This window comes from Erpetoichthys calabaricus, chromosome 6, assembly GCF_900747795.2.
Source record: "Erpetoichthys calabaricus chromosome 6, fErpCal1.3, whole genome shotgun sequence".
Taxonomy (NCBI): Eukaryota; Metazoa; Chordata; class Cladistia; order Polypteriformes; family Polypteridae; genus Erpetoichthys; species Erpetoichthys calabaricus.
Window position 1 is genome coordinate 68,205,670 of NC_041399.2, and position 13,335 is coordinate 68,219,004.

General features: G+C 37.5%; 1 protein-coding gene across 5 annotated transcripts in view; it reads left to right on the forward strand.

Annotated features, from left to right (window-relative positions):
- The window catches only part of osbpl1a (oxysterol binding protein-like 1A), a 226,803-nt gene extending 217,561 nt beyond the window's left edge, over positions 1-9,242 (forward strand). For all 5 annotated transcript variants that reach the window (XM_028803652.2, XM_028803651.2, XM_051928916.1 and 2 more), the window contains one exon: positions 8,051-9,242. In XM_028803652.2, coding sequence (XP_028659485.1) covers positions 8,051-8,153 — 103 coding nt within the window. In that variant the 3' untranslated portion in view covers positions 8,154-9,242. The remainder of the gene's footprint in view (positions 1-8,050) is intronic.
- Positions 9,243-13,335: the final 4,093 nt, after the last annotated feature.

A 13,335-nucleotide genomic window follows, 5' to 3' on the forward strand; every position in this document is an offset into this window, starting at 1 on the left:
CAAGAGATATCAAATATTTTAAAATGTATTCTTTTACCTATCTTCGACAGGTAGCATAGCCAGTATATTATAAATGTCCTAGAGCAGATTTGATAGTGTTGCTAATTTTATAAAACGTAATGTGCTCCATCTCTTCTATCTGTACCTATAAAACACACTCTCAGATGTGTAGCGTGTACTGTTTGCATCAACTGTTTGCATCAACTGTCATGAATCCTTGATTGCCCCTAAAGAAACAAGTATGCTGTACTTAATTGTTTTAGGGTATATATATTTTTGTGACTGAAGACATAGTGTGTTAAAGCAACACATATATTGGGATTGACACAATCCCCAAAACATGCAATTCTAGGTTAACAAATATTTATCAATTAGCTCTGGGTTATCCAGGAGTGTCACGTCAGGAAGCAAACATGTCTCACCACTACAGGCCTACTTATAACCTGATCTGTTTACTTGTGGTTACCAGATGTGACAATTGTGCAAGTACTCCCATACCCAAAGAACTTCAGACACAGGGAATGGTGTAACGGATGCAGCGAGGGAGGAGTTGTCATCAGCTTTTGTATGGCAGCATCAGTATTTTGTGAATCACACTCAAAACTGTATTTTCAGAACCTCATTCCTTAAGGTTTTTTTTTTCTGTTTTTATTCCAGTTTTTTATTTTACATGAAGTAAAATAAATAATCAGCATATAGCAAACACAAAATTAACCCAAGATTAAGCCAAAATATATATAAAAAAGATTAAATTTAAAAAGTAAAAGGTACATAGTAGTATTGGGAGATAAATGAGTACACAAAAATATAAGGAAAATAATAAACCCTTAGCTGCTGCACTGGGCCTATTCCAAGCCTACCGACCGTCACACTAGGAGGACTTTTAAGCCTTGGCCAGTTCCAGAGTTTGGAATGGCCTAGGAACTCCTGGAGCCATTCTGCTAGAACTTCCCCTATCAGCCCTAGGTTTGTCTGTAATCCTGCACCCCAATCTCCCAAAATTGTCCCTGTCCAGGTACCTGTTAATTATAAAGAGGAGCATAAGTAATATTTCAAGTAATATTTAAGTGGCTTTCCTGCTGTCTCCAAATGACTTGGGATACATCTGACTTTGTCAGTCTCCTACTGCCCTCCATCCATATTTATATCGCAGAAATAATGAAATCTGAGGACCCATCCATTATATTGAAGTATAGCAGTCTCAGGTAATGGTGGTCTAGGCCTGTTCCTAGTGCACAACTCACTAGGACATCTCATGGTCCCACTGCTGTCCTGCAATAAGTCACATTTCCAGCAGCTGTGATCCCTACCAGGTCCTTCATGACAAGACAGGGGGTACACTACTGCTTCCGTGCACATTTTCAAATTCTGAATATTTTTTTCAATGACTTTCAGCATGTAAATACTGTAATTTACCATATTTTCGTTTTTTGATTGATTCATAGAATAACACCAGCTGTGAGTGTGTTTCATTTGCCATTTTACACCCTTTTGAATAATATTAATTAGGTGAAATCTTTATGTATGCTTGCACACTTTGCTTAGGTGTTTTAATCGATTTACATTTTCATAATCAAAGCAGACATTGTTGGAGACCAATTTGTGATTTTTTTGTTTTTTGTTAAATGAACTTGTAAATTGAGCAAGATGACTTTATCCCTGCCTGTCCCAAGCTTTACATATCCGTTAAATCTAAGATCTGATGCCTTCCATAGGATCCATTTAATTGGATCTAGGTTGCTCTTTGTGATCAAACAATTTACCATACTGTGCATTTACCTGATAGAGCACACAATCTGACGTTTTATCCTTCATCCATTCTGTCAACTCTTATGGTTCTGTCTGTCCATACAATCATTTCTTTGCTAAACTGTTTGAAAAAGAACTTTTTATTCTCCTGTTTCCTTCGCTGCATTATCCGTCCTTTTTCATTACCACATCTTTCTATTTAACATTGCAAAGAGCTGTGCTGACAGCAGCATGTGCAAGCAGGAACCACCCAATGGGTGTGACAAAAGTTTGAGAAAGGGAACAGTCTCCGTCACCTAGGAATAATGCCAAGGATACAAGTGCCTATCTAAGTGGGTGTGTTTTATTTAAATACCAAAATACACACAGCGCAGAACTCAAATGACCCAAGCAAACAAAACAAAAACCGCAGAGAAAAGCTCTGCTGCCCTTTCAGCTCTGTCTTTTGAGCTGCTTATTAGGTGACTCACCAACGTGCCCTTCTCCCAAGTACTGATTGAAACTACTTCCCTTATCCCTGTTCTTCCATTGTTATCACTCACCTGCCCTCTTTGCCAATGGTCTCTTTCTTTGACTGTCCTCTTGCCTCTAATATCCATTGTCTGTCTTTGTCTATGGCCTGTGATGATGGCTTTAAACCTCCATCAAAGTCACTGATGGAGTCAGAGCTGGCCTTTATTTACCTACAGACACAATGGGCTGGAAATTTCTTTAACAGCCACTCATATTCCTTCACTCCCAAACTCTCAATACCATACAACGACTACTTAAAGGTGATCTGCTCTAGTTTAATCCGTTTCTCCTCCATTTCATGGCTCAATCACAGGCATGTCAGATTGCTTTGTCTACTGCACAGAAGATAAAAGAAATACCTGTGTATAATGTTAAATGTTTTCATAAATAATACAGCTCTGTTTAAATTCGTTTTCTTTCAAATTCATTCACTTTCTACTTCTTGTTAGCTTTTTAAGGTGCTTACATTTTGTCTATTTTTTACAAAAAGAGTTAAAACACACTTCATATAAAGAATACGACGTGAGACACAAAAATAACTGCATTGGTTAAAAAAAATATATTTATTGATGAATTACAGCATTCTAAACATTGTCACCTTCTATATAATCCCCCTCCCGATCTTTACTTCTTCCTTGAGGCTCTTAAACAGGCTTGCCGTTTCTGTCTTCACTTTATCCATTGAAGAAAAATGTTTTCCCTTCAGGTCACTTTTGATTTTTGGGAACAAGTAAAAATCACAGGGAGCTAAACTGGGTGAATAGGGAGGATGATCAAGGACAGGAATGTTTTTGTCAGTCAAAAACTGCTTTACGGAAAAAGCAGTGTGTGTGGGAGTCTTGTCTTGTCTTGCTGTTCGCTTTTTTTCACCTGACATTATCGCTGCAACTCGTGTAGCGATTGTTGTGCAAATACTGAGTGGGCTATTATATACTTAGCCAGTCAGCGGTTTGAGAGGGCGTGTAGGACGGGATCTCGTTCTATGATTCATGTCCAGCCAACCTCCAGACGGTTTTCCAGGACAGCCCCACGCCCAGTCCAGTTGTTATTGTGTCTCGCCTCGTATGGCTGTTCAAGAGAATTGGTGAAACTTCCAATCCAGTGATCATGCAAAGTATCATTCCAGGCTCAGCACATTCTGAGTACTCACAATCACTCAGTTGCAATACAGTTTTAGAGTATTCACATCATCTGATTGAATTACTTTTAGTTGTGACGTGAAAAAACATGTCAGAATTAATATTATTTAAATGTTGGACTGCATTTATTTTAGCAAGAATCGTCTTCTGTACTCTGTATAAGTGACAGTAAACTTGAACGTACTAAATTTGCAATTTAAAAGATACAGGTACAATGTGGTTCTGTCCTTTATTGAGTTTTTGCTTTCCCTTTATAGATCATTCCAACTGATTTAGCTTTATGGAGATTACTACTACAGGTTATATATACTTACATGTGCAAATATATAATGTCTTGCATTAGTGGAATGGATAACAGGGTAATCATGCATAGCAGTATTACTAATGATGAACTCATAAACTGGAGTCGTAATTGTGAACTACCAGCTAAATAATTTTGATACTCTAAGGGAGATCATTAATGTGATCATTTACAGAATACAGAAGATGGCAATGGAAAATTCAAAGGAAATCAGAAGATTTTATTATGATTTCTGAGAATAAAATAAATGTTCATATTAATACATAAAAAAGAATTGAAGTAAAAACTGAATGGTGTGAATATCTTACTTACATTTTTATAACAATGTGGGGCAATATTTTTTTTTCCATGATAAGTGATAATTTTAATAAAAATAATTTTGGTATTTTTGATATCACTTAGATATTGTTGATAATTGTTCTTTTGTATATGAAACATTTACAAAATTTAGGATTTAACAACACTATATACAGGAATTGAACCATTGACAGGCAGGGAGGCATATTACCATCTTTGCTTCCACTACCATCAAACCGTGTCACTGCTCTTTCTGACTGTTAATGTAAAACATTGTCACAGTTTTTGTCTTTTTTTGGGGTCACTCGCCGTCACCTCCTCCCAACCTAATCCCCCAATTAAACTTTTAGTAGGTTTTAGTGAAAGCTTTATCCTTATCTTGTCTTTGCATAACCAAGAATTTCATTGTGATGGTGTCACGACTACTGAAAGGCATGTGCTGGACACATCATATTTTCTTTACATACTGCACTCTATTGTTGATATATATGTATAGTAGATAACATATATATATAATTTTATCGACTGTATACTGTTTGTGTGTGTGTGTGTGTGTGTGTGTGTGTTTATATATATATATATATATATATATATATATATATATATATATATATATATATACACAGTGGTGTGAAAAACTATTTTCCCCCTTCCTGATTTCTTATTCTTTTGCATGTTTGTCACACAAAATGTTTCTGATCATCAAACACATTTAACCATTAGTCAAATATAACACAAGTAAACACAAAATGCAGTTTTTAAATGATGGTTTTTATTATTTAGGGAGAAAAAAAATCCAAACCTACATGGCCCTGTGTGAAAAACTAATTGCCCCCTTGTTAAAAAATAACCTAACTGTGGTGTATCACACCTGAGTTCAATTTCCGTAGCCACCCCCAGGCCTGATTACTGCCACACCTGTTTCAATCAAGAAATCACTTAAATAGGAGCTACCTGACACAGAGAAGTAGACCAAAAGCTAGACATCATGCCAAGATCCAAAGAAATTCAGGAACAAATGAGAACAGAAGTAATTGAGATCTATCAGTCTGGTAAAGTTTATAAAGCCATTTCTAAAGCTTTGGGACTCCAGCGAACCACAGTGAGAGCCATTATCCACAAATGGCAAAAACATGGAACAGTGGTGAACCTTCCCAGGAGTGGCCGGCCGACCAAAATTACCCCAAGAGTGCAGAGACGACTCATCCGAGAGGTCACAAAAGACCCCAGGACAACGTCTAAAGAACTGCAGGCCTCACTTGCCTCAATTAAGGTCAGTGTTCACGACTCCATCATAAGAAAGAGACTGGGCAAAAACGGCCTGCATGGCAGATTTCCAAGACGCAAACCACTGTTAAGCAAAAAGAACATTAGGGCTCGTCTCAATTTTGCTAAGAAACATCTCAATGATTGCCAAGACTTTTGGGGAAAATACCTTGTGGACTGATGAGACAAAAGTTGAACTTTTTGGAAGGCAAATGTCCCGTTACATCTGGCGTAAAAGGAACACAGCATTTCAGAAAAAGAACATCATAACAACAGTAAAATATGGTGGTGGTAGTGTGATGGTCTGGGGTTGTTTTGCTGCTTCAGGACCTGGAAGGCTTGCTGTGATAGATGGAACCATGAATTCTACTGTCTACCAAAAAATCCTGAAGGAGAATGTCCGGCCATCTGTTCGTCAACTCAAGCTGAAGCGATCTTGGGTGCTGCAACAGGACAATGACCCAAAACACACCAGCAAATCCACCTCTGAATGGCTGAAGAAAAACAAAATGAAGACTTTGGAGTGGCCTAGTCAAAGTCCTGACCTGAATCCAATTGAGATGCTATGGCATGACCTTAAAAAAGCGGTTCATGCTAGAAAACCCTCAAATAAAGCTGAATTACAACAATTTTGCAAAGATGAGTGGGCCAAAATTCCTCCAGAGCGCTGTAAAAGACTCATTGCAAGTTATCGCAAACGCTTGATTGCAGTTATTGCTGCTAAGGGTGGCCCAACCAGTTATTAGGTTCAGGGGGCAATTACTTTTTCACACAGGGCCATGTAGGTTTGGATTTTTTTTTTCTCCCTAAATAATAATAACCACCATTTACAAACTGCATTTTGTGTTTACTTGTGTTATATTTGACTAATGTTTAAATGTGTTTGATGATCAGAAACATTTTGTGTGACAAACATGCAAAAGAATAAGAAATCAGGAAGGGGACAAATAGTTTTTCACACCACTGTATATATATATATATATATATATATATATATATATATATATATATATATATATATATATATATATATATATATATAATACTTTTTGACAATGTTAGTAACATGAATGTAAAGTAATGCCTGTATCTTTTAATGGTGGTGCTTTTAGAGCCTTCATAAGTCTGATGCACAAATGCAAATTATAAATGGCAGTGTACCCATGATGCTGTGACCTTTGACAAATCAGGCCATGAATGTTTTCACATCATATAAATAAGTCAAGTGTCATTTTTAACCATTGTGAATATTTTGATGTGGATACAAATATTATGTGCTGCACCGTGAATGCATCTGTATTTTTCTCAACCCTGCTATAATGACTAGAAATCTTCTTCTACACTTATATTCATTATCTGTGATATTTTACTTATATTCAATTTGTGTGAAATATTAAAAAAAAAAAAATAGTCTAGTAATTAATGCTAGCATTAAATTATTACTTTTGTTATGTTTAGATATATTTAAATTCGAACATTTTCCAGATTAATGTTTTCATATTTTAAAAAGAAAGTTTCAGTAAGTAAATATATTGCATCTTTTTTTCTTTAAATTGTTTGTCATTTTCTATATAATAGGAATAATAGTGTTTTGCTACTGTTTCATGCTTGCAATAAATGATGAAATGCTGTCACGTCTGTAGTATTTTAATTAAGCTATTAAGTGTGAAATTAATTAACTCTTGCTTTCAACAATAACAGAATTTTAATGTTTGTATTTTTTTTTATATTATGAGAAGGAAACATTTTTCTCCTATTTATAAAATTATCTATATAATTTAGGAATTTGAAAGCAGGGTAAATAGTTTGCAGTATTCAATTGTATTTAAAGCAGTTAATGTTATGTATACTGAGCCAATGTATGAGACCATTCAAAAAAATGGCCCTACTGGTACCTGGCAGTAACAGTGTGCCCCATTATAGAGGCTAGAAATTCTGAATAAAAAAATCCCAGTTTTCTTTGTGGTGGACTAGTGCCCCTTCTAGGGACCGTTCCTGCCTTGTGTTTAATGTTGCTGGCCTCGAGATCATGATTTGGAGTACACGAATAGAGAATGTTTTGGTTTGATTTTTTTTTTTAAAAACATTTTTTTAATAAGGAACGTTATGTGTTGTTTAAGTGCTGCTGCTTTTGAACACATAAGGTACACATAAGCAGCATATCAGCCCACAAAAAAGTTAGATTAAAATTAAGAACATTTAAAAGCATGCTGCACATTTAAATGTCAAATTGCTGCTTTTATTCTTTGTGACAGTATAAAACTAATCATCAGATAACAGTGCATCCAAGGGCAGTCCATGCTGATGAGTAATGAAGGTGTTTGGTGGTGCTCTTTTTATCTTATTTACTTTTTGTGTTATGTATTTAATTTCCTTTGGAAAATGTGGTTGAAAAGGTAATTGATTTTAAATATTTCTCAATGAAAGTTATTTTTCTGGATATGCACAGGTTAGGTGGTTATTAACATGAGAACCACCAGCTACCAATTTGTTTGACTAAGACCCAGTACACACTAGAGCTGTGCATGAATGTCACTTGTTTCTCTCATGAAAGACGATACGGTGAGTCTGGTTTGTCCTTAAAATGATGGACTGAGAGCCCCAGTGCACTGAACTCCCAGTAATCCTCTGTATTCACAACAGTTTGTCTTGCAGGTGTGGTGCTCAGGTACTGTATGAATCTTATCTGATTTCCATCTCTCATTGTGTGTGTGAATTCTGTTAATATATATATAGCTTTTATTTCTCTGGCTAACACTGTGCTCTACCACCGTTTAACTTTTAGGTGGTTTCAGATGGGTGTAAACCCACATAATGGCTCCCAAGATTGGCTCTACACAAGCGGATACTGGGACAGAAACTACTCACAGCTGCCTGACATTTATTGATTCTACAGAACTGTAAAGATCTGTGTAAATACTGTATGGTTATCTGAAACTTAAAGCTCTGATTTTAACCTCATTACAAAATATATATAAATATATATTATTGTTATTTTTTTACTTCTCCTAAATACACTTTATTGTAATTGATTGCATTATTTTTCTAGGTCCTGATAATCTCTAATTTTTGTGTTAGTAGGAAGACAAATGAGGACCCCCTAAAGATAATTTTACTTTTTTTGTGTCGTCTCATTTCATGATTGTTTGTTTGTCTGTTTAAACGTAATAAAATAATGTATAGACTACATTTAATATATGCCTTTTAAAAACCAATGCTGCAGCCGCCACTCAATGGTGAAGGGCAGTTGATCAAACTTTTTTAAACTTAGATTTTTGTTCTCTTGGTGTACACCTCAAGTACTGAAGCACAAGGCCTGTACTGTTTATCATCTCCAGGGTGTCCTGGACTCTTTGTTTGTTCCCATAATGTCTGTTATTTATTGTTTACTGCGCTGTACGTATTAACACCCACAGGAGTGGTATTCTCACATTCCTTGTTTGCATTTCATTCCTAATGCAGTGTTTGGAGTTGACTTTGATTTGTCACTTTATTTTTCTTTCCTCAGTTTTGTGTTCATTTTATTTTGTTTTATCAAGGGGCAAAAAAGTCATGGTTATAAACTTCACAGCTGTGGCACTGAAATAACGGTATTTGTGCAATTAATAGTCAAAGCCTACTTTGTCCTGAGCCAGGTTTCTGTTTCCCAGTGTTACACAGTATATTGCAGTAGGTGATCTCATGGAGTCTCTGCTTTTTGTGAAAGTTTCTTACATCGTAGAATGAATATCTAGGGCATCTGAGGTGCCGAAAACAGAAGTGAATTTCGTGAAGTTATTCTTAATTGAAGATGTGTCTAAGTTCTGTTGTATGCAGACATAAGAAATGTACATGTAAAATTTATAGATATAGAAGGGACAAAGCTCTCCCTAAATTGTGAAGTTTTAACCATTGTCTTGAAGTTTATGTATCAGAAATACCACAATTTCAGGATTTAATCTGCTGCTAAATAAAGACTAAAGCTATGTAAGAATTCACATGTTGCTGTGTTTTTAAGAATTCAGCTTTACATTTTAATTTCTGTAAATTAATTTCAGTGCTTTATGCAACAGTCAATGCTTATTGAATATATAAACTCTTATTCATGCAGTACGTTAATTAACGAATGTAGTTCACTAAATATATCCAAGATTGAATTCAAAAGATTATTAGTTTGACATTAAGATTTGACAAAGCACACATTCAGTTCAGAAAATGCAGAGGAGCTAGCAAATAAAGCACTCTGAGATTTGCACCATCTACACGCAAGAGACAAAGACGTGAATGTCTGGACCTGACTTGATTGTTAAAATTGGCAGAGGGAGAGGAGTAGTGTAATGACTCGTATTCTAAAAGGAACAGTTATTGCATCACTGTGACGGTGACGTCACCTCGGCATCATGTTGGCTTGGTTTTCGCCCCTTTTCCATTGCAGTGGCAGTATTGTTTATAGCCACGCCATCCGTCACTAGTTATGTGATTGGACATCACTGTGGCATGTCATTAGGTCACTGTATTTCAGTCTGCAGCACACAGTGTATGCTACCAAAGCATTGGATGCATTCTAAAAAGAAAATAAAACCTTTGAACAACAACATTTATTTGTATAGCACATTTTCATACAACGGGCGGCATGGTGGCGCAGTGGTAGCGCTGCTGCCTCGCAGTTAGGAGATCTGGGTCCGCTTCCCGGGTCCTCCCTGCGTGGAGTTTGCATGTTCTCCCTGTGTCTGTGTAGGTTTCCTCCTACAGTCCAGAGACATGCAGGTTAGGTGCATTGGCGATTCTAACTTGGCCCTAGTGTGTGCTTGGTGTGTGGGCGTGTTTGTGTGTGTGGCCTATGGTGGGTTGGCACCCTGCCCAGGATTGGTTCCTGCCTTGTGCCCTGTGTTGGCTGGGATTGGCTCCTCAAACCATTCCAGAATAATTCACTGAATGTGGAAGATGCCAATTCCATTTATGGCACACAATTGCCTTTAAAAAATGTTTCAGTAAGTGGTACATGTTAAATTAATGTCTACATGAATGTCCAGCCCCAAACTTTACTAAAAAGCCATTGTTCAAAAGATCACACACACCCTGTGGCTCGTCTTCTTCCTACAGTGCATCCTGGTGGCAGTTCTTCCCCAGGTAAACAATTCACACATACCCAGCCATTCATATGATGTAAAAGAAATCCAGACTCACGGGACCTGGCACCAAGGAACCTTTTTTCATTGATCCAAACTCAAGTTTTGACATTTGTATGCCCATTGTAGGTGCTTTCGATGGTGGACAGAGGTTAGCATGGGCATTCTGATTGGCCAGTAGCTACACAGTCCCATACACAGCAGAATTTAAAGTACTGTGTGTCATGACAAATTAATCTTGTAACCATCACTAAAATTATCTGAGAATTGTTCCACGGTAGCCATTCTGTTGCTTCATTCCAAAAGGGATAACCTTCGTTGACCTCTTGTATTGATGAGTCTTGGATGCCCCTTGTCCCCCTGTTCATGGTTTTTTCCCCCAGAAGTCTTGCCATTTGGGAAATGCTCTGACCCAGTCATCTGGCCTTTACCCTAACGAACTCAGTTCTTTACACCTGCCCTTATCTTCTGCATTCAACAGATCAACTACATGTACCTGATGTCAACTTACCGTCTAATATATCTCTGACCATAACATCATATCTCTGATCTCAACGTTATTCGCTTCATATGGGATTAATCCTAATGTTTTGGCTCTTCAGTGTGGATGAAGGCGTTGGAACACTTAGAAACCTGTCTCACAAGATCTTCTCTGTCTGAAGCAGTAATGTGCGGCAGTGAATAATGACTGATGTTCTGGAATATTGGACTTGATATCTTTTTAAATCAGTAGCTGTTTTAAACAAAATTCAGTATCCAATAGGAAGTTCATTTAGATATTATGTTTGGTTCCATTTAAGGCTCCAGCAGGAGCATTTTCAGCATTTCCCCGCTGAAAAAAAATAGAGTTTGAGTTGAATCCTATAAATGTATGTTCTGCCGTAACCACCCAGAGAAAGTCAACACAAACCAATTATGGAAGGAATGTCAGACACCGCAGAAGCTGAAATATTAAAGGTCAGTGGGTCGTTTATCAAGTTTAAAAGGAGATTGCTATAGTTAACGTTGCTAACAATGAGAGTCATAATAAAAAAATGTTTTGTATGCCCATTTCTGCTCTCACTTCGAGAAGAATAAAAACTAAATTTGGCGTAAAGCCACACACATTTTCACGGCAGCCTCACACCTTGCTTACGTATTTTTCTGCTTGGTTTTGCAAACTGGCGGCACACAGCGTCAAAGCAGTGCTACAGTTTCTGTGGTCTTTTTTTTTTTTTTTTGATTCACATCCATGACACAGGCTGTTTTAAATACACCGAAATTAATTGCATATCGGTTACAAATTGAAGGCACTTGATTGTAATCAGTCTGTAACAATATAATGGTGCATGGACTGGCCAAACTATTCCAAATACCATATCTTCTTTAGCGATGTTACACTTAGTGCACCACTGAAAGTATCTTTATGCATTGTATCTGTGTGTGATACTGGTACTACACCTCCACAGCAGCTGATCGGAAAGTTCTACAGCGGGTTGTGGTGAGAACACAGAGAATTATGGGGATACAGCTTCCAGTCCTGGAGGACATTTGTAGCACACACTGTCTCTGGAAAGCCACCACCCATGCCACAATCGGCAACTGGTTAGGAGCCTTTCCTGCACAGACCTCAAGGCTCAGAAACAGTTTCATCCCAAGACCTATAAACACAATACATTTAAGCATGCAGACATTGTCAAGACAACCTGCTGAAATTCAAACCAAGCATCAGAATGGGAAAAAAGGAGATTGAAGTGACTTTGAATGTGGCATGGTTGTTTGTGCCAGACTCGTCTGAGTATTTCAGAAACTGCTGATCTACTTGGACTTTCATGCAGAACCATCTCAAGGGTTTACTGAGAATGGTCCAAAAAAGGGAAAATATCCAGTGAGTGGCAATACTCTGGGCAAAAATGTCTTGTTGATGCCAGAGGTCAGAGGACAATGACCAGACTGGTTTGAGATGATAGAAAGACAATAGTCAAATAACCACTTGTTACAACCAAGGTACGTAAAAGTGCATCTCTGATCACGCAACACATTAAACCTTGAAGGAGATGGACTACAGCAGCAGGAGACCACACTGAGTGCCACTCCTGTTAGCTAAGAGCAGACAATTGAGGCTACAAATGACATGGGCTCACAAAAATTGGACAATAGAAGATTGGCAAAATGTTGCCTGACGTGATGAGTCTCGATTTCTGCTGTGACATTCGGATGGTAGGGTCAGAATTTGGCATCAGCAACATGAAAGCATGGATCCATCCTGTCTTGTACCAATGGTATGGTTGGTGGTAATGCTGTAAAGGTGTTGGGGATATTTTCTTGGCACACTTTAGGCCCCTTAGTACCAAATGAGCATCATTTAAATGCCACAGCCTACCTACTATTGTTGCTGACCCTGTCCATTCCTTTATGATCGCAGTGTACCCATCTTCTGATGGCTACTTCCAGCAGGATAATGTGCCATATCATAAAGCTCAAATCATCTCAAACTGGTTTCTTAAACATGACAGTGAGTTCACTGCACTCAAATGGCCTCCACATTCACCAGATCTCAATCCAAAAGAGCACCTTTGGAATGTGGTGGAATGGGAGATGTGCTGTCAACAAATATGGAGCAACTGCGTGATGCTATTATGTCAACATGAGCCAAAATCCCTGAGGAACGTTTCCAGCACCTTGTTGAATCTATGCAACCAAGAATTACAGCAGTTCTGAAGACAAAGGGGGTCCAACCTGGTACTAGCAAAGTGTACCTAATAAAGTGGCCAGTGAGTGTATGAGAAGTCAATCCAATGCTTTGCCATTTGAGGTTCCTTAAGATTGAAAAAGGCAGTTAATTTGAAGTTTGGGTCAGAATCCATTATTACAACTACATTTTTTACTTTTGCCTTAACTGTTAATGTAAGGCATTTATTTCCACTGTGAAAGGATGTCGGAGTGCTTAGCAAGGCATCAAAAAATACACAAACAAAAGCTT